The sequence below is a fragment of the Mobula birostris genome, chromosome 5, assembly GCF_030028105.1.
Source record: "Mobula birostris isolate sMobBir1 chromosome 5, sMobBir1.hap1, whole genome shotgun sequence".
Lineage (NCBI taxonomy): Eukaryota > Metazoa > Chordata > Chondrichthyes > Myliobatiformes > Myliobatidae > Mobula > Mobula birostris.
Genome location: NC_092374.1, coordinates 2,425,701 through 2,453,050, shown reverse-complemented (window position 1 = coordinate 2,453,050; position 27,350 = coordinate 2,425,701). Strand labels below are relative to the sequence as shown.

At 45.3% G+C, this 27,350-nt stretch overlaps 1 protein-coding gene across 3 annotated transcripts in view; it reads right to left on the bottom strand.

Moving 5' to 3' along the window:
* Positions 1 to 724: 724 nt before the first annotated feature.
* Positions 725 to 27,350, bottom strand: part of LOC140197166 (ribonuclease T2-like) — a 68,532-nt gene continuing 41,906 nt past the window's right edge. For 2 of the 3 annotated variants that reach the window (XM_072257038.1, XM_072257040.1), the window contains 2 exons: positions 26,766 to 26,798; positions 10,155 to 10,299 (listed from right to left, as the gene is read on the bottom strand). In XM_072257038.1, the coding sequence (XP_072113139.1) occupies positions 10,255 to 10,299; positions 26,766 to 26,798 (78 nt within the window). In that variant the 3' untranslated portion in view covers positions 10,155 to 10,254. Of the gene's footprint in view, positions 748 to 10,154; positions 10,300 to 26,765; positions 26,799 to 27,350 lie in introns of those variants that run through there. The other variant, XM_072257039.1, reaches the window with a different exon arrangement.

Here is a 27,350-nt window from a genome sequence, read left to right as displayed (position 1 = left end):
CTTTTCTAAGATAAGGAGCCCAAAACTGTTCACAATACTCAAGGTGAGGCCTCACCAGTGCCTTATAAAGCCTCAACATCACATCCCTGCTCTTGTATTCTACACCTCCTGAAATGAATGCTAACATGGCATTTGCCTTCCTCACCACCGACTCCATCTAGAAGTTAACTTTCAGGACATTCTGCACAAGGATTCCCAAGTCCCTTTGCATCTCAGATTTTTGGATTTTCCCTCTGTTCAGAAAATAGTCTGCACATTTATTTCTTCTACCTGAGTGCATGACCATGCATTCTCCAACAATGTATTTCATTTGCCACTTTCTATCCCATCCTCCTACTCTGTCTAAACCCTTCTGCAGCCTACCTGTTACCTCAACACAACCTGACCCTCCACCAATCTTCATACCATCTGCAAACTTGGCAACAAAGCCATCTATTCCATCATCTAAATCATTGAGATACGCATTAAAAAAGCACTCCAACACTGACCCCTGCAGGACACCACTAGTCACTGGCAGCCAACTCTGGTGATATCACGTATCATGTGTAAGAACATGATTGGCCAGAGTCGGGAGCACGCGCAAAAATGACGGAATGATCTAGAAACATAACTGTAAGAAACGTGCTTACTCTTTGCTGTTGTAAATAAAAGTTCGAGTTTTAATTCTTCCAGAATATGGTTTGTTCTTAGTAACCCACAGTACGTACAAAGAACACGATATGATGTCAGAAGTCAAATGTAGGTCCCCTGCAGACAGAAACAGGTGAATTGATTATGGGGAGCAAGGACATGGCAGACCAATTGAATAATTACTTTGGTTCTGTCTTCACTAAGGAGGACATAAATAATCTTCCAGAAATAGTAGGGGACAGAGGGTCCAGTGAGATGGAGGAACTGAGCGAAATACATGTTAGTAGGGAAGTGGTGTTAGGTAAATTGAAGGGATTGAAGGCAGATAAATCCCCAGGGCCAGATGGTCTGCATCCCAGAGTGCTTAAGGAAGTAGCCCAAGAAATAGTGGATGCATTAGTGATCATTTTTCAAAACTCGTTAGATTCTGGACTAGTTCCTGAGGATTGGAGGGTGGCTAATGTAACTCCACTTTTTAAAAAAGGAGGGAGAGAGAAACCGGGGAATTATAGACCGGTTAGCCTAACGTCGGTGGTGGGGAAACTGCTGGAGTCAGTTATCAAGGATGTGATAACAGCACATTTGGAAAGCGGTGAAATGATTGGACAAAGTCAGCATGGATTTGTGAAAGGAAAATCATGTCTGACGAATCTCATAGAATTTTTTGAGGATGTAACTAGTAGAGTGGATAGGGGAGAACCAGTGGATGTGGTATATTTGGATTTTCAGAAGGCTTTTGACAAGGTCCCACACAGGAGATTAGTGTGCAAACTTAAAGCACATGGTATTGGGGATAAGGTATTGGTGTGGGTGAAGAATTGGTTAGCAGACAGGAAGCAAAGAGTGGGAATAAACGGGACCTTTTCAGAATGGCAGGCGGTGACTAGTGGGGTACCGCAAGGCTCAGTGCTGGGACCCCAGTTGTTTACAATATATATTAATGACTTGGATGAGGGAATTAAATGCAGCATCTCCAAGTTTGCGGATGACACGAAGCTGGGCGGCAGTGTTAGCTGTGAGGAGGATGCTAAGAGGATGCAGGGTGACTTGAATAGGTTGGGTGAGTGGGCAAATTCATGGCAGATGCAATTTAATGTGGATAAATGTGAAGTTATCCACTTTGGTGGGAAAAATAGGAAAACAGATTATTATCTGAATGGTGGCCGATTAGGAAAAGGGGAGGTGCAACGAGACCTGGGTGTCATTATACACCAGTCATTGAAAGTGGGCATGCAGGTACAGCAGGCGGTGAAAAAGGCGAATGGTATGCTGGCATTTATAGCGAGAGGATTCGAGTACAGGAGCAGGGAGGTACTACTGCAGTTGTACAAGGCCTTGGTGAGACCACACCTAGAGTATTGTGTGCAGTTTTGGTCCCCTAATCTGAGGAAAGACATCCTTGCCATAGAGGGAGTACAAAGAAGGTTCACCAGATTGATTCCTGGGATGGCAGGACTTTCATATGAAGAAAGACTGGATGAACTGGGCTTGTACTCATTGGAATTTAGAAGATTGAGGGAGGATCTGATTGAAACGTATAAGATCCTAAAGGGATTGGACAGGCTAGATGCAGGAAGATTGTTCCCGATGTTGGGGAAGTCCAGAACGAGGGGTCACAGTTTGAGGATAGAGGGGAAGCCTTTTAGGACTGAGATTAGGAAAAACTTCTTCACACAGAGAGTGGTGAATCTGTGGAATTCCCTGCCACAGGAAACAGTTGAGGCCAGTTCATTGGCTATATTTAAGAGGGAGTTAGATATGGCCCTTGTGGCTACGGGGGTTAGGGGGTATGGAGGGAAGGCTGGGGCGGGGTTCTGAGTTGGATGATCAGCCATGATCATAATAAATGGTGGTGCAGGCTTGAAGGGCCGAATGGCCTACTCCTGCACCTATTTTCTATGTTTCTATGTTTCTATTAAGTCGGTCTGGAAGAATAATACGGAAACGGAAGAATCGAAGATCAACGGAGAAAAAAAGAGTGCATGAACAGTCTTGGTTTGCTAACAGCTTTAAAAGTTGAAATTTTGCAACCTCTGAAAAAACTCCAGCTGACTGGTAATGTAGCTGAAAATTGGAGAAAATTTAAACAGCGATTTGACATGTATTTAATGGTGATCGGAGCAGAAAATAAATAAGAGAAAACTAAAGCATCGATTCTACTCCACATGATAGGGGATGACGCAGTTGAGGTATATAAGAGGGCACATATGTGAGGATGTTGTTTGTTGATTATAGCTCTGCTTTTAATACTATCATCGTCTCCAAACTCCACCAGCTAGGCCTCAGCTCATCACTCTGCAAATGGATCCTGAATTTCTTGTCAGAGCGTTCACAGGCAGTGAGACTGGGCCCTCACCTGTCCTCCACTACTATCCTGAACACCGGTACACCACAAGGTTGTGTATTGAGTCCCATACTCTACTCCCTCTTCACTTCCGACTGTGTACCTGCATTTTACACCGATACCATCGTCAAATTCGCAGACGACACAACAGTGATCGGGTTGATCTCCAACAGAGATGAATCAGCGTAGAGTGGAGGGCTGTCAGAGGTTACAGCGGAACATGAATAGGATGCAAAACTGGGCTGAGAAGTGGCAGATGGAGTTCAACCCAGATAAGTGTGAAGTGGTTCATTTTGGTAGGTCAAATATGATGGCAGAATATAGTATTAATGGTAAGACTCTTGGCAGTGTGGAGGATCAGAGTCCATAGGACACTCAAGGCTGCTGTGTGGGTTAACTCTGTGGTTAAGAAGGCATACAGTGCATTGGTCTTCATCAATTTGGGATTGAGTTTAAGAGCTGAGAGGTAATGTTGCAGCTATATAGGACCCTGGTCAGACCCCACTTGGAGAAGTGTGCTCAGTTCTGGTCGCCTCACTACAGGATGGACGTGGAAACCATAGAAAGGGTGCAGAGGAGATTTTGTGAAAACACAGAAAGTAAGAATGGCTAGACTCTACCATTGCAAGTGAACCAAAACATTATTCTGTTTAAATTGGATACTGGAGCTCAAGTAAATGTTCTTGCAGAATCTGAGTTTAATGCATTAAAGCCAAGACCAAAGTAACATCGGACAAATATAAAAGTGACTGGGTATTCAGGTGCAGATATTCCAGTTAAAGGAACATGTGTGGCAAAAGTATCACACAAAAATATGGTGCACACGCTTTCATTTGTGGTCGTGCCTAAGAATGTACAGTCAATATTGAGTTTATCTGCCTGTGAGAGACTGAATTTGGTGAAAATAGACTTAGTCCTGGACAGTGACGCAGTCAGAATACAGTGACTTGATGAAAGAGCAAGAAAGAACAGAATTTTATTCCAACGTGCAAAAGTAAAAGAAGTTATAAAGAAAGCTCCCAGACCCATCCCCTTGTTACCAGCAGCTGACAAAGCATTGCCACCAAATCGAAACTTGCCAGTACAGTACAATACTGATCTGATGCCAAAGAGTGACAAGAATCAGGACCCAATTAAGGAAGTGAAAGCACAAGTGAAGGAATTGAGAAGTTTTATTGAAATGAAGTCTCAGCATAAAAAAGAGATTACACAGTTAATGAATGAATTAGATCAAAAAAAGAAGATTCATATTTCATTACAAATGGAAGTGGAAGGAATTAAGACCAGGGACACAGCCTCACAATAGAAAGACCTCCCTTTAGAATAGCGATGAGGGGGAATTTCTTTAGCCAGAGGGTGATGAATCTATGGAATTCATTGCCACAGGCAGCTCTGGAGGATAAGTTATTGAGTGTGTGGATTATAAGAAAGGTGAGACAACACAAAAGAAAGGAATCAGGAGGGTTAAAAGAGGATGTGAAGGTGGTCCAGCAGACAAGGTGAAGGAGAATCCTAATGGATTCCACAGTTATATTAAGAGCAAAAGAATTGCAAGGGACAAAATTGGTCCTTGAGAAGATCAGAATGGTAATCCATGTGTGGAACCAAGAGAGATGGGGGAGATTTTAAATGCATTTTTTGCATTTGTATTTACTCAGGAGACTGACACAGAGTCTACAGAAGTGAGGCAAAGTGGCATCAACTTCATGGACCCTGTACAGATTACAGAAAATGTAAAGAAGGACAAAGAAGGTATGGACAAGGGAAGCACAGGAGCGTCTACAGGACTGCTTTGAATCGAAGGACTGGACTGTATTCAGGGATTCATCTTCGAACCTGGATGAGTATGCTGCAGTTGTTACTGACATCATTAAATCCTGTGTGGATGAGTGTGTGCCTACAAAGGCTTGCTGTACATTCCCAAACCAAAAACCGTGGATGAACCAGGAGGTACATCGTCTGCTGAAGGCTAGATCTGTGGCATTCAAGTCTGGCAACCCAGGCCTGTACCAGAAAACCAGGTACTATCAAAGGCAAAGAGACAATTTCAAATGAGGTTGGAGGTGATATCAGATGCACGGCAACTCTGGCAGGGTCTGCAAAACATTACTCCCTCAAAGCGAAACCCAATAGTATGAATGGCAGTGATGCTTCACTACCAGATGAACTCAATGCCTCTGTGCACGCTTTGAAAGGGAGAACACAACTACAGCTGTGAAGATCCCTGCTGCATCTGATGACTCTGTGATCTCTGTCTCAGAGGCCGATGTTAGACTGACTTTAAAGAGAATGAACCCTCGCAAGGCAGAAGGTCCTGATGGAGTACCTGGTAAGACTCTGAAAACCTGTGCCAACCAACTAGCGGCAGTATTCAAGGACATTTTCAACCTCTCACTGCTACAGTCAGAAGTTCCCACTTGCTTAAAAAAAAAATTATACCAGTGCCTAAGAAGAATAATGTGAGCTGCCTTAACGACTATCGCCCAGTAGCACTCGCGTTGACAGTGATGAAATGCTTTGAGAGGTTGGATATGACTAGACTGAACTCCTGCCTCAGCGAGGATCTGGACCATTGCAATTTGCCTGTCGTCACAATAGGTCAACGGCAGACACAATCTCAATAGCTCTTCGTACGGCCTTAGACCACCTGGACAACACAAACACCTACGTCAGGATGCTGTTCGTCGACTATAGCTCGGCATTTAACACCATCATTCCCACAATCCTGATTGAGAAGTTGCAGAACCTGGGCCTCTGTACCTCCCTCTGTAATTGGATCCTTGACTCCCTAACCACAAGACCACAGTCTGTGCAGATTGCTGATAACATAACCTCCTGGCTGACAACAACATTGGTGCACCTCAGGGGTGTGTGCTTAGCCCACTGCTCTGCTCTCTGTATACACATGACTCTGTGGCTAGGCATAGCTCAAATACCATCTACAAATTTGCTGATGATACAACATTGTTGGTAGAATCTCAGGTGGTGATGAGAGGGTGTACAGGGGTGAGATATGCCAACTACTGGAGTGGTGTCACAGCAACAACCTGGCACTCAACGTCAGCAAGACGAAAGAGCTGATTGTGGACTTCAGGAAGGGTAAGACGAAGGAACACATACCAATCCTCATAGAGGGATCAGAAGTGGAGAGAGTGAGCAGTTTCAATTTGCTGGGCGTCAAGATCTCTGAGGATCTAACCTGGTCCCAACACATTGCTGTAGTTATAAAGAATGCAAGACAACAGCCAGTTTGAGGAGATTTGGCAAGTCAACAAATACACTCAAAAACTCCTGCAGTTGTACTGTGGAGAGCATTCTGACAGGCTGCATCACTGTCTGGTATGGAGGGGCTACCACACAGGACCGAAAGAAGCTGCAGAAGGTTGTAAATCTGGTCAGTTCCATCTTACAAAGTACGCAGGACATCTTCAAGGAGCGGTGTCTCAGAGAGACATTATTAAGGACCTCCAGCACCCAGGGCATGTCCTTTTCTCACTGTTACCATCAGGTAGGAGGTACAAAAGCCTGAAGGCACACACTCAGCGATTCAGGAACAGCTTCTTCCCCTCAAAGTCTGATCCCTAAATGGACATTGAACCCTTGGACACTACCTCATTTTTTTTAATGTACGGTATTTCTGTCTTTGCACATTTAAAAAAAATCTATTCAACATACGTAATTAATTTACTTGTTTATTTATTATGTTTTATTTTATTTATTATTATTATTATTTCTCTATCTGCTAGATTATGTATTGCTTGAACTGCTGCTGCTAAGTTAACAAATTTCATGTCACATGCCGGTGATAATAAACCTGATTCTGATTCTGATAAATCCCCAGGGCCTGACAAGGGCGTTCTGTTCAACCCTATGGGAGGCAATTGCAGAAATTGCCGAGGCTCTAGCAGAAATCCTTAGGGACTGGAAAGGAACCAGAGGATTGGAAGAGAGCCAATGTTGTTCCGCTGTTTCAGAAAGGCTGCAAACATATGTAATGCTCTAGTTATGATTTTTCTGCTAAGGTTGTAGGATATTTCGTTTAGTGGCTTTCTGTAGAAGCAGTGTGTTCTGCTGGGTTACCGTTAATGGGAAGGGGTTGTGATGTTCATGCTTATGTCATGTCATCCATTCAGAACGGTGGAATTGGGAGAAGGTTCTAGAGAAAGCTGGGTGGAGAGGTTTTATGACGGACACTGAGGTGGGTTGAGGTCTTTTTCGGCAGGGGATGGAGAGAGAAGACGCTCGGGAGAACTGGATGTAGATTCGATCCAACAGGAATGCACAATTCGTTGGAGTCCAAGAGGGGAAATCCTACGGGTGATTGGTGAATAGGAGTTGATGCCATGAGTAAATCGGACATATCAGCTTTTGGAAGATTTGAGTTCAAACCTGTGCACATTTGACTGCTTTAATTATGATAGGACCTTTCATTTTTTTTCTTTTTAATAATGGTTAGGCTAAGTTAACATTCGTAAAGATGCTTTCATTATAATTGCATGCAGTGTATAGTCTGTTATTTCTTGTGGATGGCCGATTGCATGGGGGCAGTAATCACAGTATTCTCACCCATTCCTGAGTGTGGTGGGGTGCAAGTCATATTGACGCCAGATGTACAGAGTTTGAGAAAGGTGGTTTTCTCACAGCCGAGTCCAGTGGCTGTTAATGAGGGGCTAATGAGCTGCATCTCTAGAAATGGCCGGTAAAAAAGGGTTCCACATAAACTAGGAAATTATAGGCCAGTGAGGGTGACCAGTCTGGGAAAGTTACTGGAAGGTATTCTAAGGGACTGGTTATATAAGTATTTGGATGGACATGGACTGATTAAGGATAGGCAGCAGGGCTTTGTGCGTGGTAAGTTGTGGCTAACTGATCTTATAGAGTTGATTTTTGAGAAAGTTACCAGGACAGTGGATGAAGTCAAGGCAATGGATATTGTCTATGTGGGCTTTAGCAAGGTACTTAACAAGGTCTCGCATGGAGGTTCAGTCACTTGGCATTCAGGATGAGGTAGTAACTTGGATTAGACGTTGGCTTTGTGGGAGAAGTCAGAGAGTGGTAGCAGATGGTTGCCTCTCTCACTGGAGTCCTGTGATTAGTGGTGTGATGCTGGGATCGGTGCTGGGTCCTTGTTGTTTGTCATCTATATCATTGATCTGGATGATAATGTGGTTAACTGAATCAGCAAATTTGTGGATGATGCCAAGGTTGGGGGTGTACCAGACAGCAAGGAAGGCTACCATGGCTTGCAGAGAGATCTGTATCAGCTGGAAAAATGGGCTGCAAGATGGCAGATGAAATTGAACGCAAGCAAGTGTGAGGTGTTGCACTTCAGTAGGACCAAACAGGGTTGGTCTCACACGGTGAACAGTAAGGCACTGAGGAACATGGCAGAACAAAGGGATCTGGGAATACAGGACATTCATGGAAAGTGGTGTCACAGGTAGATAGGGTCATAAAGAAGGCTCTTGGCCTTGGCCTTCATAAGTCAAAGTACTGAGTACAGGAGATGGGATGTTACATTGAAGTTGTACAAGACACAATAATTTGGAGTATTGTGTGCAGTTTTGGTTATCTACCAAGAGGAAAGATGTAAATAAGGTTGAAGGAGTACAGAAAAATGTTACAAGAACGTTGCCATGTCTGGAGGATCTGAGTGGGAAGGGAAGATTGAATAGACTAGGACTTTATTCCTTCGAACGTGGATGATTGAGAGGAGATCTGACAGAGGTACACAAAGTTATGAGAGGTATAAGTACGGTAAATTCAAGCAGGCTTTTTCCTCTGAGGTTGGGTGGGACTCCAACCAGAAGTTATGGGTTAAGGATGAAGGGTGAAAAGTTTACGGGAACATGAGGGGGAACTTCTTCACTCAGAGGGTGATGAGTGTGTGGAATGAGCTGCCAGCACAAGTGGTCCACGTGAGCTCGATTTCAACATATAAGAGAAGTTTAGATGGGTGCATGGATAGTAGGGGTATGGGGGGCCATGGTCCCAGTGCAGGTCGATGGGAGTAAGCAGCTTAAATGGTTTTGGGCCAGTTTCTGTGCTGCACTTCTCTATGAATCTATATTTAAAGAGGAGGATCTGGATTAGTAAGGACATCAATGCTTATGGGGAGAAGGCAGGGGAATGGGGTTGAGGAACAATAAGTCAGCTATGATGAAATGGTGGACAAATGGCCTAATCCTACTCCTGTGTCTCATGTCCTTGTGCAATCCCTTTAGCACACACCGACACACAGAGGTGAGTACCAGTCAGCCAGTAACCCACATGTCTTTGGGACGGAGGGGAATCCCAGGGAGCTGGGGGTGGTGCACACTCCACATGGACGGGTCAGGGTGAGGCACTGACACAAACTATTCTGTTTCATTTCTCCTGTAGACTCATTTACTGAAAATGTCTTCCAGTTTCCTCCCTCCTGAGTGCACGGGCAGCTTCCCTCCTCCTCACCATCCCAGTTCCAAGACTCTGTCAGCTCTGTCCAAGTCCCAGTGCCCTCACCCCCGCAGCACATTCACCTGCAACCCCTCCTGTCTGCACACATGACGAAGGAAGAGTCCAAACAAAGAAAGCAACACCATGAAATGAAGCTTTATTGTTTCAAAGGCATAGGTAGCTGCACAGCATTGCTAAAGGCCGTTAACCCTGTTTGCAGTTTCTATCCTCCCGAGTGCAGGTCTCGCTCCCATCTCCCAACCTCTCCATCTCTCTCTCTCTGTGCTGATGTGTGTCTCAATTCCTCTTTGTGTGAAGATTGTCATATGTGGTGAGTGCATGTTATGTGATTGTGCAATGTAAGCCTTCCCCCTGAAGTTCCCGTGTCTCCTGGGGATTATTGCAGTGGGGCAAGATTATCTCTAGACCACATCCAACTATCTCATTCCTTCAGTCTGCCTTATTTCCCCATATCTCTAACTGTCTACTGCTCTGTCACCCATCTCCCTCCCTCCCCCAACCCCCTCCACCATCTCCCTTTCCCACTCTACCGCCCCCACTCCCTCCCTCCCTCCACCCTCTCCTCCCTCCCTCCACCCCCTCCCTACTCCCTCCACCCTCTCCTCCCTCCCTCTACCCCCTCCCTACTCCCTCCACACTCTCCTCCCTCCCTCCACCCTCTCTTCCCTCCCTACTTCCTCCACGCTCTCCTCCCTCCCTCCACCCCCACCACCCTCCCTCATTCTCTCTCTATCTCCCTCCCATCCCACAGTCTGAAGCTGAGCATTTGCAGTCACTGTTTCATTGAGCGTGCGTGCGGTTTGCTTCCTCTGATTTCTGGACAGCTAGGTGAGGTTGCCAGGGAGAACCAGCCATGCTTCCACAATATACTGCAAAGCAAAAGAGGGGAACAGTTACTGGCGAAAGTTCTCAGGTCCCTATTTGATTGCTTCTTTTTTGTTTTGGACTGAATTTGAAAGATGTCTCGGCAATCCAAATATTGCCACCCTTGTCTTCTGCTTGGGAACATGTTGGTCCTGAATTCTGTTCGAATGTTCTTTAAATGACTCCCACTTGTTAGCTGTGGACCTAAGCCAATCTACTCTCTTCAGCTCCTGCGTAAAACCATTGCAATGAGCCTTTACCCACTTTCCCTGAGATCCATAAATATCTGAAAACTTAGAGCTCTGACCTCTGCCCAACTGGTCCATGCAAGCTAGTGTCACTTGCCAGCGTTTGGCCCATAACTTTCCATTCATGTACCTGTCCAAATGCACTGGCTTCAATCACTTGTTTGCCAGCTCATTCCACACACTGACCACCCTTTGGATGAAAATGTTACCCCAACATATTCTGGTTAGAATGATGGTCAAGGCTGATAGGACCTTGGATAAGAGAGATATTGAGGCCCACACTAGGAATGAGAAGGCATGGATTCAGTACGGGCAGCTGAAATCAAGTGAATTCCTGTCGGAGTATAGAGGGAGAAGGGAAGTACTCCACAAGGAAATCAAGACATATAATAGCGTTTGCAGAGAAGATTAAGAGAATCCCAAGAGATTTTATGCTGCGTAAGGGAACTGAAGCTGGAGCTGGATGAAGTCTGTATCAGGAGTTACCGGGAGGCTGACAGGTTTATAGACAGGAGTTACCGGGAGGCTGACAGGTTTATAGACAGGAGTTACCGGGAGGCTGACAGGTTTATAGACAGGAGTTACAGGGAGGCTGACAGGTTTACAGACAGGAGTTACCGGGAGGCTGACAGGTTATAGTCAGGAGTTACAGGGAGGCTGACAGGTTTATAGACAGGAGTTACCGGGAGGCTGACAGATTTATAGACGGGAGTTACCGGGAGGCTGACAGATTTATAGACAGGAGTTACAGGGAGGCAGTCACACCTAGGTTTCATGAGGCAGGTAGCTGGGTGACTGTCAGGAGAGGGAAAGGCAGATCGTGTGAAAGACCCCTGTGATCATTCCACTCAATAACTTGGCACACTTGTTTATGTCCTGATGAAGAGTCTTGGCTCAAAATGCCAACTGTTTATTCCTCTCCATAGATGCCACGTAACCAGCATTTTGTGTGTGTTGCTCTGGATTTCCAGCACCTGCAGGGTCTTGTGTTTCGGATTATACTGCTGGGAGGGTTAACCATCCAGTGGAAAGCCATAGCGGCCAGGTGTCTGGGAGTGAGTCTGTCTCTGTGGCTCAGAAGGGAAGCGGGGAGAAGAGGAGAGTGGTAGTGATAGGGGGTTCAATACCTACAAAAACAAACAGGAGATTCTGAAAATGCCTTCCGGCTGGTATGTTGACTCCCAGTTGTCAGGGCCAGAGATATCTAATCGAGTCCATAGCATTCTTAAGGAGGGAGGGTGAGCAGCCAGATGTGGTGGTACGTTTTGGTACCAACCACATAGATGGGAAAGGGATGTTGTCCTGAAGAGTGAATATCAGGAGTTAGGAAAGAAACTGAAAGAGGGCCTGAATGGTCGTAATCTGTGGATTACTGCCTGAACCACAGGCTACTGTGGTTAAGAATAGCATAATTTGCAGATGAATGAGAGGCTCGGGGAAAAGAGTGAGTGACGTAGAGCACCAAAGGTTTAAAAAAACACCATATACAGCGGGCAGCGTTGTGAGTGGACAGTGGATTGAGAGGGAGCAGAGTGGGATGGCTTTGGCTCAACAGGCTTCGGTGTGAACAGGCAGAGGCGAGGGTAGGTTCCGGTAAGTTTTGCTTTGTTTGTTTTGAGTAGAGAGAATGTCAGGCAGGATTTTGGAATGCTCCTCTTGCAGGATGTGGAAAGTCAGGGAGCCCTCCGGTGTCCCTGACAACGACACCTGCAAGAAGTGAATCCAGCTGCAGCTCCTAACAAACCGCGTTAGGGAACTGGAGCAGGAGCTGGATGACCTGCGGATCATTCGGGAGAATGAGGTGTTTATAGATAGTAGCTACAGGGAGGTAGTTACGCCAAAGGAGCAGCACACAAGACAGGTTACACCTGAACTACAAGGGGACCAATATCCTTGCAGGGAGGTTTGTTAGTGCTATTGGGGAGGTTTTAAACTAGATTTGCAGGGGGATGGGAACCAGAGTGCCAGAGCAGATAGTGGAGTGGGGGTGAAAATAAATGATGTTAAAAGTTCATGCAAAGTCACAAATAGCAGGGTTGTGTGGTGGTAATAATCTTCTGCGGTGTGTCTATTTCAATGCAAGGAGTATTGTGGGGAAGGTTGACGAGCTGAGGGCATGGATTGACACATGGAATTACAACATTATAGCCATTAGTGAAACTTGGCTGCAGGAGGGGCAGGACTGGCAGCTTAATGTTCCAGGGTTCCGATGTTTCAGATGTGATAGAGACAGAGGAATGAAGGGAGGGTGGGTGGCATTGCTAGTCAGGGAAAATGTTACAGCAGTGCTCAGGCAGGACAGATCAGAGGGCTTGTCTACCGAGGCCATATGGGTGGAGCTGAGAAACGGGAAAGGTAAGACCGCATTAACGGGGTTATATTATAGACCACACAATAGTCACTGAGAATTGGAGGAGAAAACCTGCAGAGAGATAGCAGACAACTGCAGGAAACATAAATTTGTGATAATAGGGGATTTTAATTTTCCACATATTGATTGGGACTCCCATTATGTTCAAGGTCTAGACAGGTTAGAGTTTGTAAAATGTGTTCAGGAAAGCTTTCTAAATCAGTATTTAGAGGTACCAACTAGAGAGGATGCAATATTAGATCTCCTGTTAGGAAACGAGTTAGGACAGGTGACGGAAGTGTGTGTAGGGGAACACTTTGGTTCCAGTGCTCATAACACCATTAGTTTCAACTTGATCATGGATAATAATAGATCTGGTCCTCGGGTTGAGGTTCTAAACTGGAAAAAGGTCAAATTTGAAGAAATGAGAAAGAATCTAAAAAGCATGGATTGGGGCAGGTTGTTCTCTGGCAAAGATGTGATTGGTAAGTGGGAGGCCTTCAAAGGAGAAATTTTGAGAGTGCAGAGCTTGTATGTTCCTGTCAGGATTAAAGGCAAGGTGAATAAGAATAAGGAACCTTGGTTCTCAAGGGATATTGGAACTCTGATAAAGAAGAAGAGAGAGATGTATGACACGTATAGGAAACGGAGTAAATAACGTGCTTGAAGAGTGTAAAAAATGCAAAAAAATACTTAAGAAAGAAATCAGGAGGGCTAAAAGAAGACATGAGGTTGCTTTGGCAGTCAAGGTGAAGGATAATCCAAAGAGTTTCTACAGGTATATTAAGGGCAAAAGGATAGTAAGGGATAAAATTGGAAATTGGCATGGAGTCAATGGAAATGAGGCAAACCAGTAGTGAGTTCATGGAACCTATACAGATTGAAGAGGAGGAGGTGCTTGCTATCTTGAGGCAAATCAGAGTAGATAAATTCCCAGGACCTGACAGGGTATTCCCTTGGACCTTGAAAGAGACTGGTGTTGAAATTGCAGGGGCCCTGGCAGATATATTTAAAATGTCGGTATCTACAGGTGAGGTGCCGGAGGATTGGAGGATAGCTCATGTTGTTCTGTTGTTTAAAAAAGGCTCTAAAAGTAATCTGGGAAATTATAGGCTGGTAAGTTTGACGTTGGTAGTAGGTAAATTATTGGAAGGAGTACTAAGAGATAAGATCTACAAGTATTTGGATAGACAGGGACTTATTAGGGAGAGTCAACATGGCTTAGTGCATGGTAGGTCATGTTTAACAAATCTATTAGTTTTTCGAGGAGGTTACCAGGAAAGTGGATGAAGGGAAGGCAGTGGATATTGTCTACATGGACTTCAGTAAGGTCTTTGACAAGGTCCTGTATGGGAGGTTAGTTAGGAAAATTCAGTTGCTAGGTATACATGAAGAGGTGGTAAATTGGATCAGACATTGGCTCGATGGAAGAAGCTAGACAGTGGTAGTGGAGGATTGCTTCTCTGACTGGAGGCCTGTGACTAGTGGTGTGCCACGGGGGTCAGTGCTGGGTCCATTGCTATTTGTCATCTATATCAATGATCTGGATGATAATGTGGTAAATTGGATCAGCAAATTTGCTGATGATACAAAGATTGGAAGTGTAGTGGACAGTGAGGAATGTTTTCAAAGCTTGCAGAGGGATTTAGACCAACCTGGAAAAATGGGCTGAAAAATGGCAGATGGAGTTCAATACAGACAAGTGTGAGTTATTGCACTTTGGAAGGACAAACTAAGGTAGAACATATAGGGTTAATGGTACGGCACTGAGGAGTGCAGTAGAACAGAGGGATCTGGGAATACAGATACAAAATTCCCTAAAAGTGGCGTCACAGGTAGATAGGGTCGTAAAGAGAGCTTTTAGTACATTGGCCTTTATTAATCAAAGTATTGAGTATAGAGCTGGAATGTTATGGTGAGGTTGTATAAGGCATTGGTGAGGCCGAATCTGGAGTATTGTGTACAGTTTTGGTCACCAAATTACAGGAAGGATTTTAATAAAGTTGAAAGAGTGCAGAGAAGGTTTACAAGAATGTTGCAGGGACTTGAGAAACTCAGTTACAGAGAAAGGTTGAATAGGTTAGGACTTTATTCCCTGGAGCATAGAAGAATGACGGGAGATTTGGTAGAGGTATATAAAATTATGATGGGGGTAGATAGAGTGAATGCAAGCAGGCTTTTTCCACTGAGGCAAGGGGAGAAAAAAACCAGAGGACATGGGCTAAGGGTGAAGGGAGAAAAGTTAGAAGGGAACATTAGGGGGGCTTCTTCACACAGAGAGTGTTTGGAGAGTGGAATGAGCTGCCAAATGAAGTAGTAAATGCGGGCTCACTTGTAACATTTAAGAAAAACTTGGACCGGTACATGGATGAGAGGTGTATGGAGAGATATGGTCCAGGGGAAGGTCAGTGTGACGAGGCAGAAAAATGGTTCGGCACAGCCAAGAAGGGCCAAAAGGCTTGTTTCTGTGCTGTAATGTTCTATGGTTCTATGGCTGAAGGGTTGAAATAGGTGACAGGGTTTCAGATTTGTGGGGGCTTGGCACTGTTGATCAAAGTTAGTGTCATGGCTACAGAAAAGGAGGAAGTCATGGAAGGATTGTCTACAGAGTATCTGTGGGTAGAAGTTAGGAATAGGAAGTAGTTAATAACTACTGGGTGTTTTTATAGACCATCCAATAGTAACAGGGACATCGAAGAGCAGAGACGGAGACAGATTCTGGAAAGGTGTAATAATACCAGGGTTGTTGTGGTGGGAGATTTCAATTTCCCAAATATTGATTGACATCTCCTTAGGGCAAAGGGTTTACATGGGGTGGAGTTCGTTAGATGTGTTCAGGAAGGTTTCCTGACACAATATGTAGATAAGCCTACAAGAGGAGAGGCTGTACTTGATCTGGCATTGGGAAATGAACCTGGTCAGATGTCAGGTCTCTCACCGGGAGAGCATTTTGGAGACAGTGGTCATAGTTCTACCTGCTTTACCATAGCATTAGAGAGGGATAGGAACAGACAAGTTAGCAAAGTGTTTAAATGGAGTAAGGGGAAATATCAGACTATCAGGCAGGAACTTGGAGGCATAATTTGGGAACAGATGTTCTCAGGGAAATGTACGGCAGAAATGTGGGAAATGTTCAGGGGATATTTGCGTGGCGTTCTGCATATGTACATTCCAATGAGACAGGGAAAGGATGGTAGGGTACAGGAACCATGGTGTACAAAGGCTGTTGTAAATCTAGTGAAGAACAAAAGCCTGCGAAAGGTTCAAAAGACTCGGTAATGATTGAGATCTAGAAGATTATAACGCCAGCAGGAAGGAGCTTAAGAATGGAATTAGGAGAGCCAGAAGGGGCCATGAGAAGGCCTTGGTGAGCAGGATTAAGGAAAACCCCAGAGTATTCTTCATGTATGTGAAGAGCAAGAGGATAAGACCTGAGGGAATAGGACGAATCAAGTGTGACAGTGGAAAAGTGTGTATGGAAGGGGAAGAGATAGCAGAGGTACTTAATGAATACTTTGCTTCAGGATTCACTATGGAAAAGGATCTTAGCGATTGTAGGGATGACTTACAGTGGTCTGAAAAGCTCCAGCATATAGATATTAAGAAAGAGGTTGTTCTGGAGGTTTTGAAAAGCAGCAAATTGGATAAGTCACCAGGACCGGACAAGATGTACCCCAGGCTACTGTGAGAGACGAGGGAGGAGATCGCTAAGCCTTTGGCAATGATCTTTGCATCATCAATGAGGATGGGAGATGTTCCAGAGGATTGGAGGGTGGTGCCTGTTATTCCCTTATTCAAGAAAGGGAGTAGAGATAGCCCAGGAAATTATAGACCAGTGAGTCTTACTTCAGTGATTGGTAAGTTGATGGAAAAGATCCTGAGCGGCAGGATTTGTGACATCTGGAGAGGCATAATGTGATTAGGAATAGTCAGCACGGCTTTGTCAAAGGCAGGTCGTGCCTTATGAGCCTGATTGAATTTTTTGAGGATGTGACTAAACACATTGATGAAGGTAGAGCAGTAGATGTAGTGTATATGGATTTCAGCAAGGCATTTGATAAGGTACCCCATGCAAGGCTTATTGAGAAAGTAAGGAGGCATGGGATCCAAGGGGACACTGCTTTGTAGATCCAGACCTGGCTTGCCCACAGAAGGCAAAAAGTGGTTGTAGACGGGTCATATTCTGTATGGAGGTCGGTGACCAGTGGTGTGCCTCAGGGATCTGTTCTGGGACCCCAACTAAATACCAAATCAAGTACAGTCTCTCCTCTTGTAGGCTTATTTACATTTTGTATCAAGAAACCTTCCTGAACACACTTAACAAACTCCACCCCATCTAAACCCCTTGCTTTTGGGAGATGCCAATCGATATTTGGGAAATTAAAATCTCCCATCACGACAACTCTGTTATTATTACACCTTTCCAGGATCTGTTTCCCTATCTGCTCCTTGATATCCCTGTTACTGTTGGGCGGCCTATAAAAAACACCCCGTAAAGTTTTTGACCCCTTCCTGTTCCTACTACGAGGAGAGGCGGAGGGCAAGCTAGCTCGCAGTTAGTTTTTACAATGTCTCCTGAGATGGTGATGTGCCTCTCATGTGAGGTGTGGCAGTCTTGGGGGAACGCCCCTCTCCCGCAGAGTCACATCTGCCAGAAGTGCATACGGCTGGGCGATCTGGAAGACCATGCAAGGAATCTGGAGCAGCAGCCGGATGATCTTTGACTCATAAGGGAGAATGAGGCAGTCATAGATGAGAGCTACAGGGAGGGAGTCACACCTAGGCTGTCGGAAGCAGGTCGTTGGGTGACAGTCAGAGGGGGGAAAGCAAAGGTGAGCAGACAGGTAGTGCAGAGCACCCCTGTAGCCATTCCCCTGAAGAATAAGTTTACCGTCCTGGATGCTGTTGTCGGGGACGACCAACCAGGTGTGAGCCACAGTGGCAGGGCCTCCGGCACTGAGTCTGACCCTGTGGTGCAGAAGGGTGAGACGGAGAAGAGGAGAGCTGTCGTCATTGGAGACTCTATAGTCAGGGGAGCAGACAGGAAATTTTGTGAACGTGAGAAGGACACCCGCATGGTTTGTTGCCTCCCGGGTGCCAGGGTCCGGGATGTCTCTGACCGGGTGCACGACATCCTGGTAGGAGAGGGAAAGCAACCAGAAGTCGTGATACATGTTGGGACCAACGACATAGGCAGGAAGAGGGATGAGGTCCTGAAGTATGAGTTTCGGGAACTAGGCAGAAGGCTGAAGAACAGGACCTCAAGGGTGGCGTTCTCAGGATTGCTGTCAGTGCTACGTGACGTTGATGGTAAGAATTGGAGGAGGTGGCAGTTGAATGCGTGGCTGAGGAGTTGGTGCAGGGAGCAGGGTTTTAGATTTTTAGATCATTGGGATCTCTTCTGGGGAAGGTGGGACCTGTACAGATTGGATGGGTTGCACCTGAACCCGAGGGGGAGCAATATCCTTGCAGGTAGGTTTGCTAGCATGGTTCGGGAGGGTTTAAACTAATTTGCGAGGGGGATGGGACCCAGAGCGATAGAGCAGTGAAAGAAGTGCATGGAGTAAAGCCAGATCTAACATACAGAGAGGCTTTGAGGAAAGAGAAGCAGAATAAACGGTGTAAAGACAGTAGGGTAGAAGGGCTGAAATGTGTGTACCTCAATGCAAGAAGCATCAGGAACAAAGGTGATGAACTGAGAGCTTGGATACATACATGGAATTATGATGTCGTGGCCATTACAGAGACTTGGCTGGCACCAGGGCAGGAATGGATTCTCAATATTCCTGGATTTCAGTGCTTTAAAAGGGATAGAGAGGGCGGAAAAAGGGGAGGAGGGGTGGCGTTACTGGTCAGGGATACTATTACAGCTACAGAAAGGGTGGGTAATGTAGCAGGATCCTCTTTTGAGTCAATATGGTTGGAAGTCAGGAACAGGAAGGGAGCAGTTACTCTACTGGGGGTATTCTATAGGCCCCCTGGTAGCAGCAGAGATACAGAGGAGCAGATTGGGAGGCAGATTTTGGAAAGGTGCAAAAATAACAGGGTTGTTATCATGGGTGACTTTAAATTCCCTAATATTGATTGGCACCTGATTAGTTCCAAGGGTTTAGATGGGGCAGAATTTGTTAAGTGTGTCCAGGATGGATTCCTGTCATAGTATGTGGACAGGCCGACCAGGGGGAATGCCATACTAGATCTAGTACTAGGTAATGAACCAGGTCAGGTCACAGATCTCTCAGTGGGTGAGCATCTTGGGGACAGTGACCACCGCTCCCTGGCCTTTATAATTATCATGGAAAAGGATAGAATCAAAGAGGACAGGAAAATTTTTAATTGGGGAAAGGCAAATTATGAGGCTATAAGGCTAGAACTTGTGGGTGTGAATTGGGATGATGTTTTTGCAGGGAAGTGTACTATAGACATGTGGTCGATGTTTAGAGATCTCTTGCGGGATGTAAGGGATAAATTTGTCCCGGTGAGGAAGATAAAGAATAGTAGGGTGAAGGAACCATGGGTGACAAGTGAGGTGGAAAATCTAGTCAGGTGGAAGAAGGCAGCATACATGAGGTTTAGGAAGCAAGGATCAGATGGGTCTATTGAGGAATATAGGGAAGCAAGAAAGGAGCTTAAGAAGGGGCTGAGAAGAGCAAGAAGGGGGCATGAGAAGGCCTTGGCGAGTAGGCTAAAGGAAAACCCCAAGGCATTCTTCAATTATGTGAAGAAAAAAAGGATGACAGGAGTGAAGGTAGGACCGATTAGAGATAAAGGTGGGAAGATGTGCCTGGAGGCTGTGGAAGGGACCGAGGTCCTCAATGAATACTTCTCTTCGGTATTCACCAATGAGAGGGAACTTGATGGTGAGGACAAAATGAGTGAGGTTGATGTTCTGGAGCATGTTGATATTAAGGGAGAGGAGGTGTTGGAGTTGTTAAAATACATTAGGACAGATAAGTCCCCGGGGTCTGACGGAATATTCCCCAGGCTGCTCCACGAGGCGAGAGAAGAGATTGCTGAGCCTCTGGCTAGGATCTTTATGTCCTCGTTGTCCACGGGAATGGTACCGGAGGATTGGATTGGAGGGAGGCAAATATTGTTCCCGCGTTCAAAAAAGGTAGTAGGGATAGTCTGGGTAATTATAGACCAGTGAGCCTTACGTCTGTGGTGGGAAAGCTGTTGGAAAAGATTCTTAGAGATAGGATCTATAGGCATTTAGAGAATCATGGTCTGATCAGGGACAGTCAGCATGGCTTTGTGAAGGGCAGATTGTGTCTAACAAGCCTGATAGAGTTCTTTGAGGAGGTGACCAGGCATATAGATGAGGGTAGTGCAGTGGATATGATCTATATGGATTTTAGTAAGGCATTTGACAAGGTTCCACACGGTAGGCTTATTCAGAAAGTTAGAAGGCATGGAATCCAGGGAAGTTTGGCCAGGTGGATTCAGAATTGGCTTGCCTGCAGAAGGCAGAGGGTGGTGGTGGAGGGAGTACATTCAGATTGGAGGATTGTGACTAGTGGTGTCCCACAAGGATCTGTTCTGGGACCTCTACTTTTCGTGATTTTTATTAACGACCTGGATGTGGGGGTAGAAGGGTGGGTTGGCAAATTTGCAGACGACACAATAGTTGGTGGTGTTGTAGACAGTGTAGAGAATTGTCAAAGATTGCAGAGAGACATTGATAGGATGCAGAAGTAGGCTGAGAAGTGGCAGATGGAGTTCAACCCAGAGAAGTGTGAGGTGGCACACTTTGGAAGGACAAACTCCAAGGCAGAGTACAAAGTAAATGGCAGGATACTTGGTAGTGTGGAGGAGCAGAGGGATCTCGGGGTACATGTCCACAGATCCCTGAAAGTTGTCTCACAGGTGGATAGGGTAGTTAAGAAAGCTTACGGGGTGTTAGCTTTCATAAGTCGAGGGATAGAGTTTAAGAGGGATAGAGTTTAAGAGTTTAATGATGCAGTTCTATAAAATTCTGGTTAGGCCACACTTGGAGTATTGTGTCCAGTTCTGGTCACCTCACTATTGGAAGGATGTGGAAGCATTGGAAAGGGTACAGAGGAGATTTACCAGGATGCTGCCTGGTTTAGAGAGTATGCATTATGATCAGAGATTAAGGGAGCTAGGGCTTTACTCTTTGGAGAGGAGGAGGATGAGAGGAGACATGATAGAGGTGTACAAGATAATAAGAGGAATAGATAGAGTGGATAGCCAGCGCCTCTTCCCCAGGGCACCACTGCTCAATACAAGAGGACATGGCTTTAAGGTAAGGGGTGGGAAGTTCAAGGGGGATATTAGAGGAAGGTTTTTACTCAGAGAGTGGTTGGTGCGTGGAATGCACTGCCTGAGTCAGTGGTAGAGGCAGATACACTAGTGAAGTTTAAGAGACTACTAGACAGGTATATAGAGGAATCTAAGGTGGGGGCTTATATGGGAGGCAGGGTTTGAGGGTCGGCACAACATTGTGGGCCGAAGGGCCTGTACTGTGCTGTACTATCCTATGTTCTATGTACTAACCTCCACCCACAGAGATTCCGTAGACAATCCCTCCACGGCGTCCACCTTTTCTGCAGCCGTGACACTATCTCTGATCAACAGTGCCACGCCGCCACCTCTTTTGCCTCCCTCCCTGTCCTTTCTGAAACATCTAAAGCCTGGCACTTGAATTAACCATTCCTGTCCCTGAGCCATCCAAGTCTCTGTAATGGCCACCACATCATAGCTCCAATTACTGATCCACGCTCTGAGCTCATCCGCTTTGTTCACAATACTCCTTGCGTTAAAATAGACACATATCAAACCGTCCGTCTGAGTGCGTCTCTTCTCTATCACCTGCCTATCCTCCCTCATACACTGTCTCCTAGCTTTCTATATTTGTGAGCCAACCGCCTCTTCCCCAGTCTCTTCAGTTCGGATCCCACCCCAGAACAATTCTAGTTTAAACTCTTCCCCAGTAGCCTTCACAAACTTCCCTGCCAGGATATTGGTCCCCTTGGGGTTCAAGTGTAACCCGTCCTTTTTGTACAGGTCACACCTGCCCCAAAAGAGGTCCCAATGATCCAGAAATCTGAATCCCTGCCCCCTGCTCCAATCCCTCAGCCACACATTTATCCTCCACCTCATTCTATTCCTATACTCACTGTCGTGTGGCACAGGCAGTAATCCCGAGATTACTACCTTTGTGATCCTGCTTCTCAACTTCCTTCCTAACTCCCTAAAAGAGGTCTTTTTTCAGGACCTCTTCCCTTTTCCTACCTATGTCATTGGTACCAAATTACAAGTGTGTTTGGCAGGAACGAGGGAGGGTTAATTGGAAACGGCTATTTCTGGCTGATTCGACATCTGACATGTGGAGGGTATTTAACGAACAGCAAATTGCACAGAATCCAGGACTGGACATTCCAGGGAGAAGTAAGGACAAGAATGGCTAGGTCAGACAAACCTAGATGTTGATGGGGTGGTGAACTTAATCAAGAAGGAAATAAAATCGTATGTAAGGTTTAAGAAACTAAAGTCAAACAGAGACTTGAGGATAATAAGGAAGTCAGAAAAGAATTTAAGAAGGGAGTTTGGAGAGCCAGCCTTAGCCATAAAAAAGTAGGATTAAAGAGAATCCCAAGGCATTCTACGCATTCACCAAGAGCAAGAGGAGAACCAGTGAGGTGGGAGGACCACTTGAGGATAAAGGAGGGAACATGTGCTTGGATGTGGAGGATGTAATGAGTACTTGCATCAATATTTATCAAGGAGAAGGATAAGGAGATCAGTGTAGATTATGATAATATGAGAGGGCATTTCAAAATAATAAAAAAAATGTCCTAGATATGAGTATGCTGAGTCTCTTAACATTGTTGGCAAGACCCCCAGACCTGATGGAATAAACCCAGGATATTGAGAGAAGCAAGATATTAGATTGCTGGTGTCTTGACCAGTAGTTTCATGATGCCTCTAGTCCCAGGAGAGGTCCTGGACAACTGGAGAGAGGCTAATGTCATTGCATTATTCAAAAAGGGAAATGGGGATGGTCCTGGAATCTATAGACTGGAGAGCCTCAGTGGCAGGGAAGAGACTAGAAAAGATTCTTCGGGGTAGGATTTATGAGCAATTTGAAAACCAGTGGTTAATTAGGTATAAACAGCACAGCTTTATGCGAGGTAAATCATATCAAACTAACTTGATTTTCTCAAGGAGGTGATGAAGGGGATTGACGAAGGTAGAGCTGTGGATGTTGCTGACATGGAAGGCCTTTGACAAGATGCTTTACGGGAGTTTGATGCAGGAGATTAAGATGTATGAGATCCATGGTGAATTAGCTTGCCCACTGAAGACAGAGGGTAGTGGTCAATGGGACTTACTCCGGCTGTACTCTGCAGGGATCTGTACTAGGTCTATTTATATATACATGTAAATCACCTGGATGTAACCATGAGTGGATGGGCGAGTAGGTTTGCAGATATGAATAACATGGGATACTGGGAAAGGATACAACGGGAGATATATAGGTTGCAGATATGAATAGTGAAATTGCAAATGGTAACCATTGGAATTTGGCCAATGGTCAAATGGTGACCATTTCAGAGACAATGGCCACAACTGCCTGGCCTTTACGGTATGGGAAAGTATTTAATTGTGGCGCGTAGCCAAGTGGTTAAGGCGTTGGACTAGCGATCTGAAGGTCGTGAGTTCGAGCCCCAGCCGAGGCAGCGTGTTGTGTCCTTGAGCAAGGCACTTATCCACACAGGGCTCCAGTCCACCCAGCTGAAAATGGGTACCGGCAAAATGCTGGGGGTTAACCTCGTGATAGACTGGCGTCCTATCCGGGGAGAGTCTCGTACTCTCAGTTGCTTCACGCCACGGAAACTGGCAGAAGCACCGGCCTGATGATCCTATAAGACTCGGGACAGACTTTAACTTTAAAGTATTTAATTGGGGGTAGGGGAAGGTTATGATATCATTAGGCAGGAACTGGAGAGCTAAACTGAGAATGAGTATACTCAAGAAAATGCACATCAGGAATGTGGAGATTGTTTAGGGGGCACTTGCTGGGGTTTCTGGATAGCTTTCCTCATTGAGATAGGGAAAAGATGGTAGGGCGAAGGAACCATTGTTGACAAGAGATGTGGAACATTCAGTGAAGATGAAATGAAGAAAGAAGCTCTTAAGGTTTAGGAAGCAAGGCTCAGACAGGGCTCTACTGAGTGACAAGGTAGTCAGGAAGGAGCTGAAGAATAGGAAGAGCTAGAAGAGGCATGAGAAGGCCTTGCTGAGTAGTATTAAGGAAAACCCCAGGAAGAACAGGAGGATGGCAAAAGTGAGAGTAGAACTGATCAGGGATAGTAGAGGATACATGTACCTGAGTCGGAGGAGGTAATTAATGAATACATTGCTTCAGTATTCACAGCTGAAATTTGTGAAAACAATATAAAACAGGCGGAGACACTTGAATATGTGAATGTTAAGAAAGAGGTGGTGCTAGAATTCTTGACAAACATTAGTATAGATAAGTCCCCGGGATGGATGTAATATTCCCTAGGTTACTATGAGAAACGAGGAAAGAGAGTGCTGCACCTTTGGAAATAATCTTTGACTCCTCATTAGCCACAGGAGTAGCACCGGATGTTATTCCTGTCTTCAACAAAGAGTGTAGGGATAACCCTAGGAATTATAGACCTGTGGTAGGTAAATTACTGGAGAAGATTCTTAGAGACAGGAATTACGACCATTTGGAGAAACACAGTATGATTTGGGATAGTCAACATGGCTTTGTGAGGGGTCTCACAAGCCTGATTGAATTCCTTGAGGATGTGGCGAAGGACGGTGATGAAGGTAGAGCAGTGAACATGGTGAACATGGATTTTAGTTCGGCATTTGATAACATTCCCCATGTTAGGCTCATTTGGAAAGCCAGGAGGCATGTAATCCAGGGATACTTGGCTGTGTGGATACCGAACTGGCTTGCCATAGAGTGTGGTTGTAGATAGAGCATATACTGCCTTAGTGACCACTATTGTTCCAGAGGGATCTGTTGAGGGTCCCCTGTGTTTGTGATTTTTATACGCTCTTGGTTGATGAAATGGAAGGGTAGGTTAGTAAGTTTACAGACCAAATGAAGATTGGTGGTGTTGTGGATAGTACAGAAGATGTAATGGGACCTAGACAGGATGTAGAGCTGGGCTGAGAAGTGGCAAATGGAGTTTAATCCAGGAAGGAGTGAAGTGATCTTTGCAAGGTTGAACATGAAGGCAGAATTTAGAGTTTTTCCCAGGGCAGAAAGAGCTGAAATGAAGGGGGATAATTTTAAGGAAATTGGAGTAAAGCAGGGGTCCCCAACCTTTATCACACCGCGGACCGGTTTAATATTAACAATATTCTTGCGGACTGGCCGACTGGGGGTTGGGGGGGGATGTTCAAGTAGGGTTAAACTCAGCTCAACATGTCTTTTACAGTTAGGGTTGCCAACTTTCTCACTCCCAAATAAGGGACAAAAGTAGCAGTCAAATCCTGATGAAGGGTCTCAGCCTGAAACGTCGATTGTACCTCTTCCTATAGATGCTGCCTGGCCTGCTGCGTTCACCAGCATTTTTTGTGTGTGTTGACGGGACACTTGCGTTTACCCCGAGAAGGACTACCATGACCATGAAGCCTTGCGCGGGCACCTGTGTGCGCATGCGCGTACGAACGCATATGTGACGTGCGCATGCGTGTACCTGCCAATCTTTCCCCCCCACATATCGGTTTTGGCTTAATTTTCCTGACTGCACTGTACATACATTATTTCTACTTTATATAGCCGTGTATTTATCATATCATTCGTGCTTTTACTATATGTTAGTGTTATTTTAGGTTTTATGTGTTATTTGGTATGATTTGGTACGTTATTTTGGGGTCTGGGAACGCTCAAAAATTTTTCCCATATAAATTAATAGTAATTGCCTCTTGCTTTACACCATTTCGGCACGAAAGGTTTCATAGGAACACTCTACCTTAGCGGGGGAAATACGGGACAAGGGCGGTCCCGTATGGGACAAACCAATTTACCCAATATACGGGATGTCCCGGCTAATACGGGACAGTTAGCAACCCTATGTTCAAGTTCAACAGTGCGTGACAGGGAATGAGGAAAGGTGCTGCTGACTCATATCGTTTCCTTGCGGACCGGTAGCACATGCTTTGCGGCCCGGTGGTTGGGGACCGTTGGAGTAAAGTATAAGGGGGATGTCAGAGGCAAGATTTTTTTTCACACAGAGAGTGGCAACCCTGCCAAGGATGGTGGTAGAGGTAAAGACATTTAAGTGACTTTTAGATATACATAAGAATGATAGATAGATAGGGGGGCTATTTATGAGGGAAGGGTTAGATTGACCTTAGAGTCGGTTGAAAGTTCAACACAACATCACAGGTCAAACAGTCTGTACTGTACTGTGCTGTGATGTTCTATGTTCTATGTTCTGAATGTGACCATTGCCGTGTTGGAGATTGGGAGATCAAATGTACAGGGGTAATACACTGCTAATAGCAAGGCCCTTAATAGGGATGTTGTTCTGAGGGATTTTGGAGTCTAAGACAATCGCTCCCTGAAGAGGTTACACAGGTTGATAGGTGGTAAAGAGACACATGGTATACTCATCTTTATTAGTCGAGGAATTCTTTTCAGAAACTGAGATGTTGTAGTTTTATTAAACTGCATCTGGATTATGGTATTCAGTTCTGCTTATAGGAAGGATATCAAGGCTTTGGAGAGGGTGAGAAGAGGTTTACATGCATTGAAGGTGAGAGATGATATTAAGAGCAGGAGTAGCCTGGATGTTCATGTTTCCAGATCCTTCCTCAGGAATCAAGGAGCTGGCATTTGTTTTCAGATAATAATACTCACAGAGTGGTGTTCAATGCTCCCGCTGTGTGATCCCTGTGAACAAAAAGGAAAATGAAGATTACCAGGAGTGGACTGACCCAAGAGATGACAGCAGGACCAGGAGGGATTGATGAAGACCCTTTAGAAACGTGGAGGGTTGATAAATTCACAAACTGACAGTTACAACCACTCCTGGGTGAGCAAAACCCACACGTACCCACCATATAGGTGATGAGGAATAGGAGGCTATTCAGCCCATTGGGTCTGCTACAGCTCAAAGATGGAGCTTCCTGTTCTGTCTCACTCTCCTCTTCCCACAGTCCTGTAATGCTTTCCCAGTCCAGGCTTCCTCCAGTCCATTTCAACGTTCCTGTGAATCTTTTCCCATCTCTGTCCAGGCAGCAATCCCAGACCACAACAGTCTCTGCCCAGAGGGTTTAATTAGTTTGGTAGTGGGATGGTAACAGAGAACCAGATCAGGAAGTGGAGGGGTTGTGAGGCAGAAAGATGTCAGGACCAGAGCAAGGGAATAGAGAAGATGGGAATGATGGGTTGCAGTGTGATTATTTAAATGCTGGGAGTATTATGGATGATGGGGACGAAAGA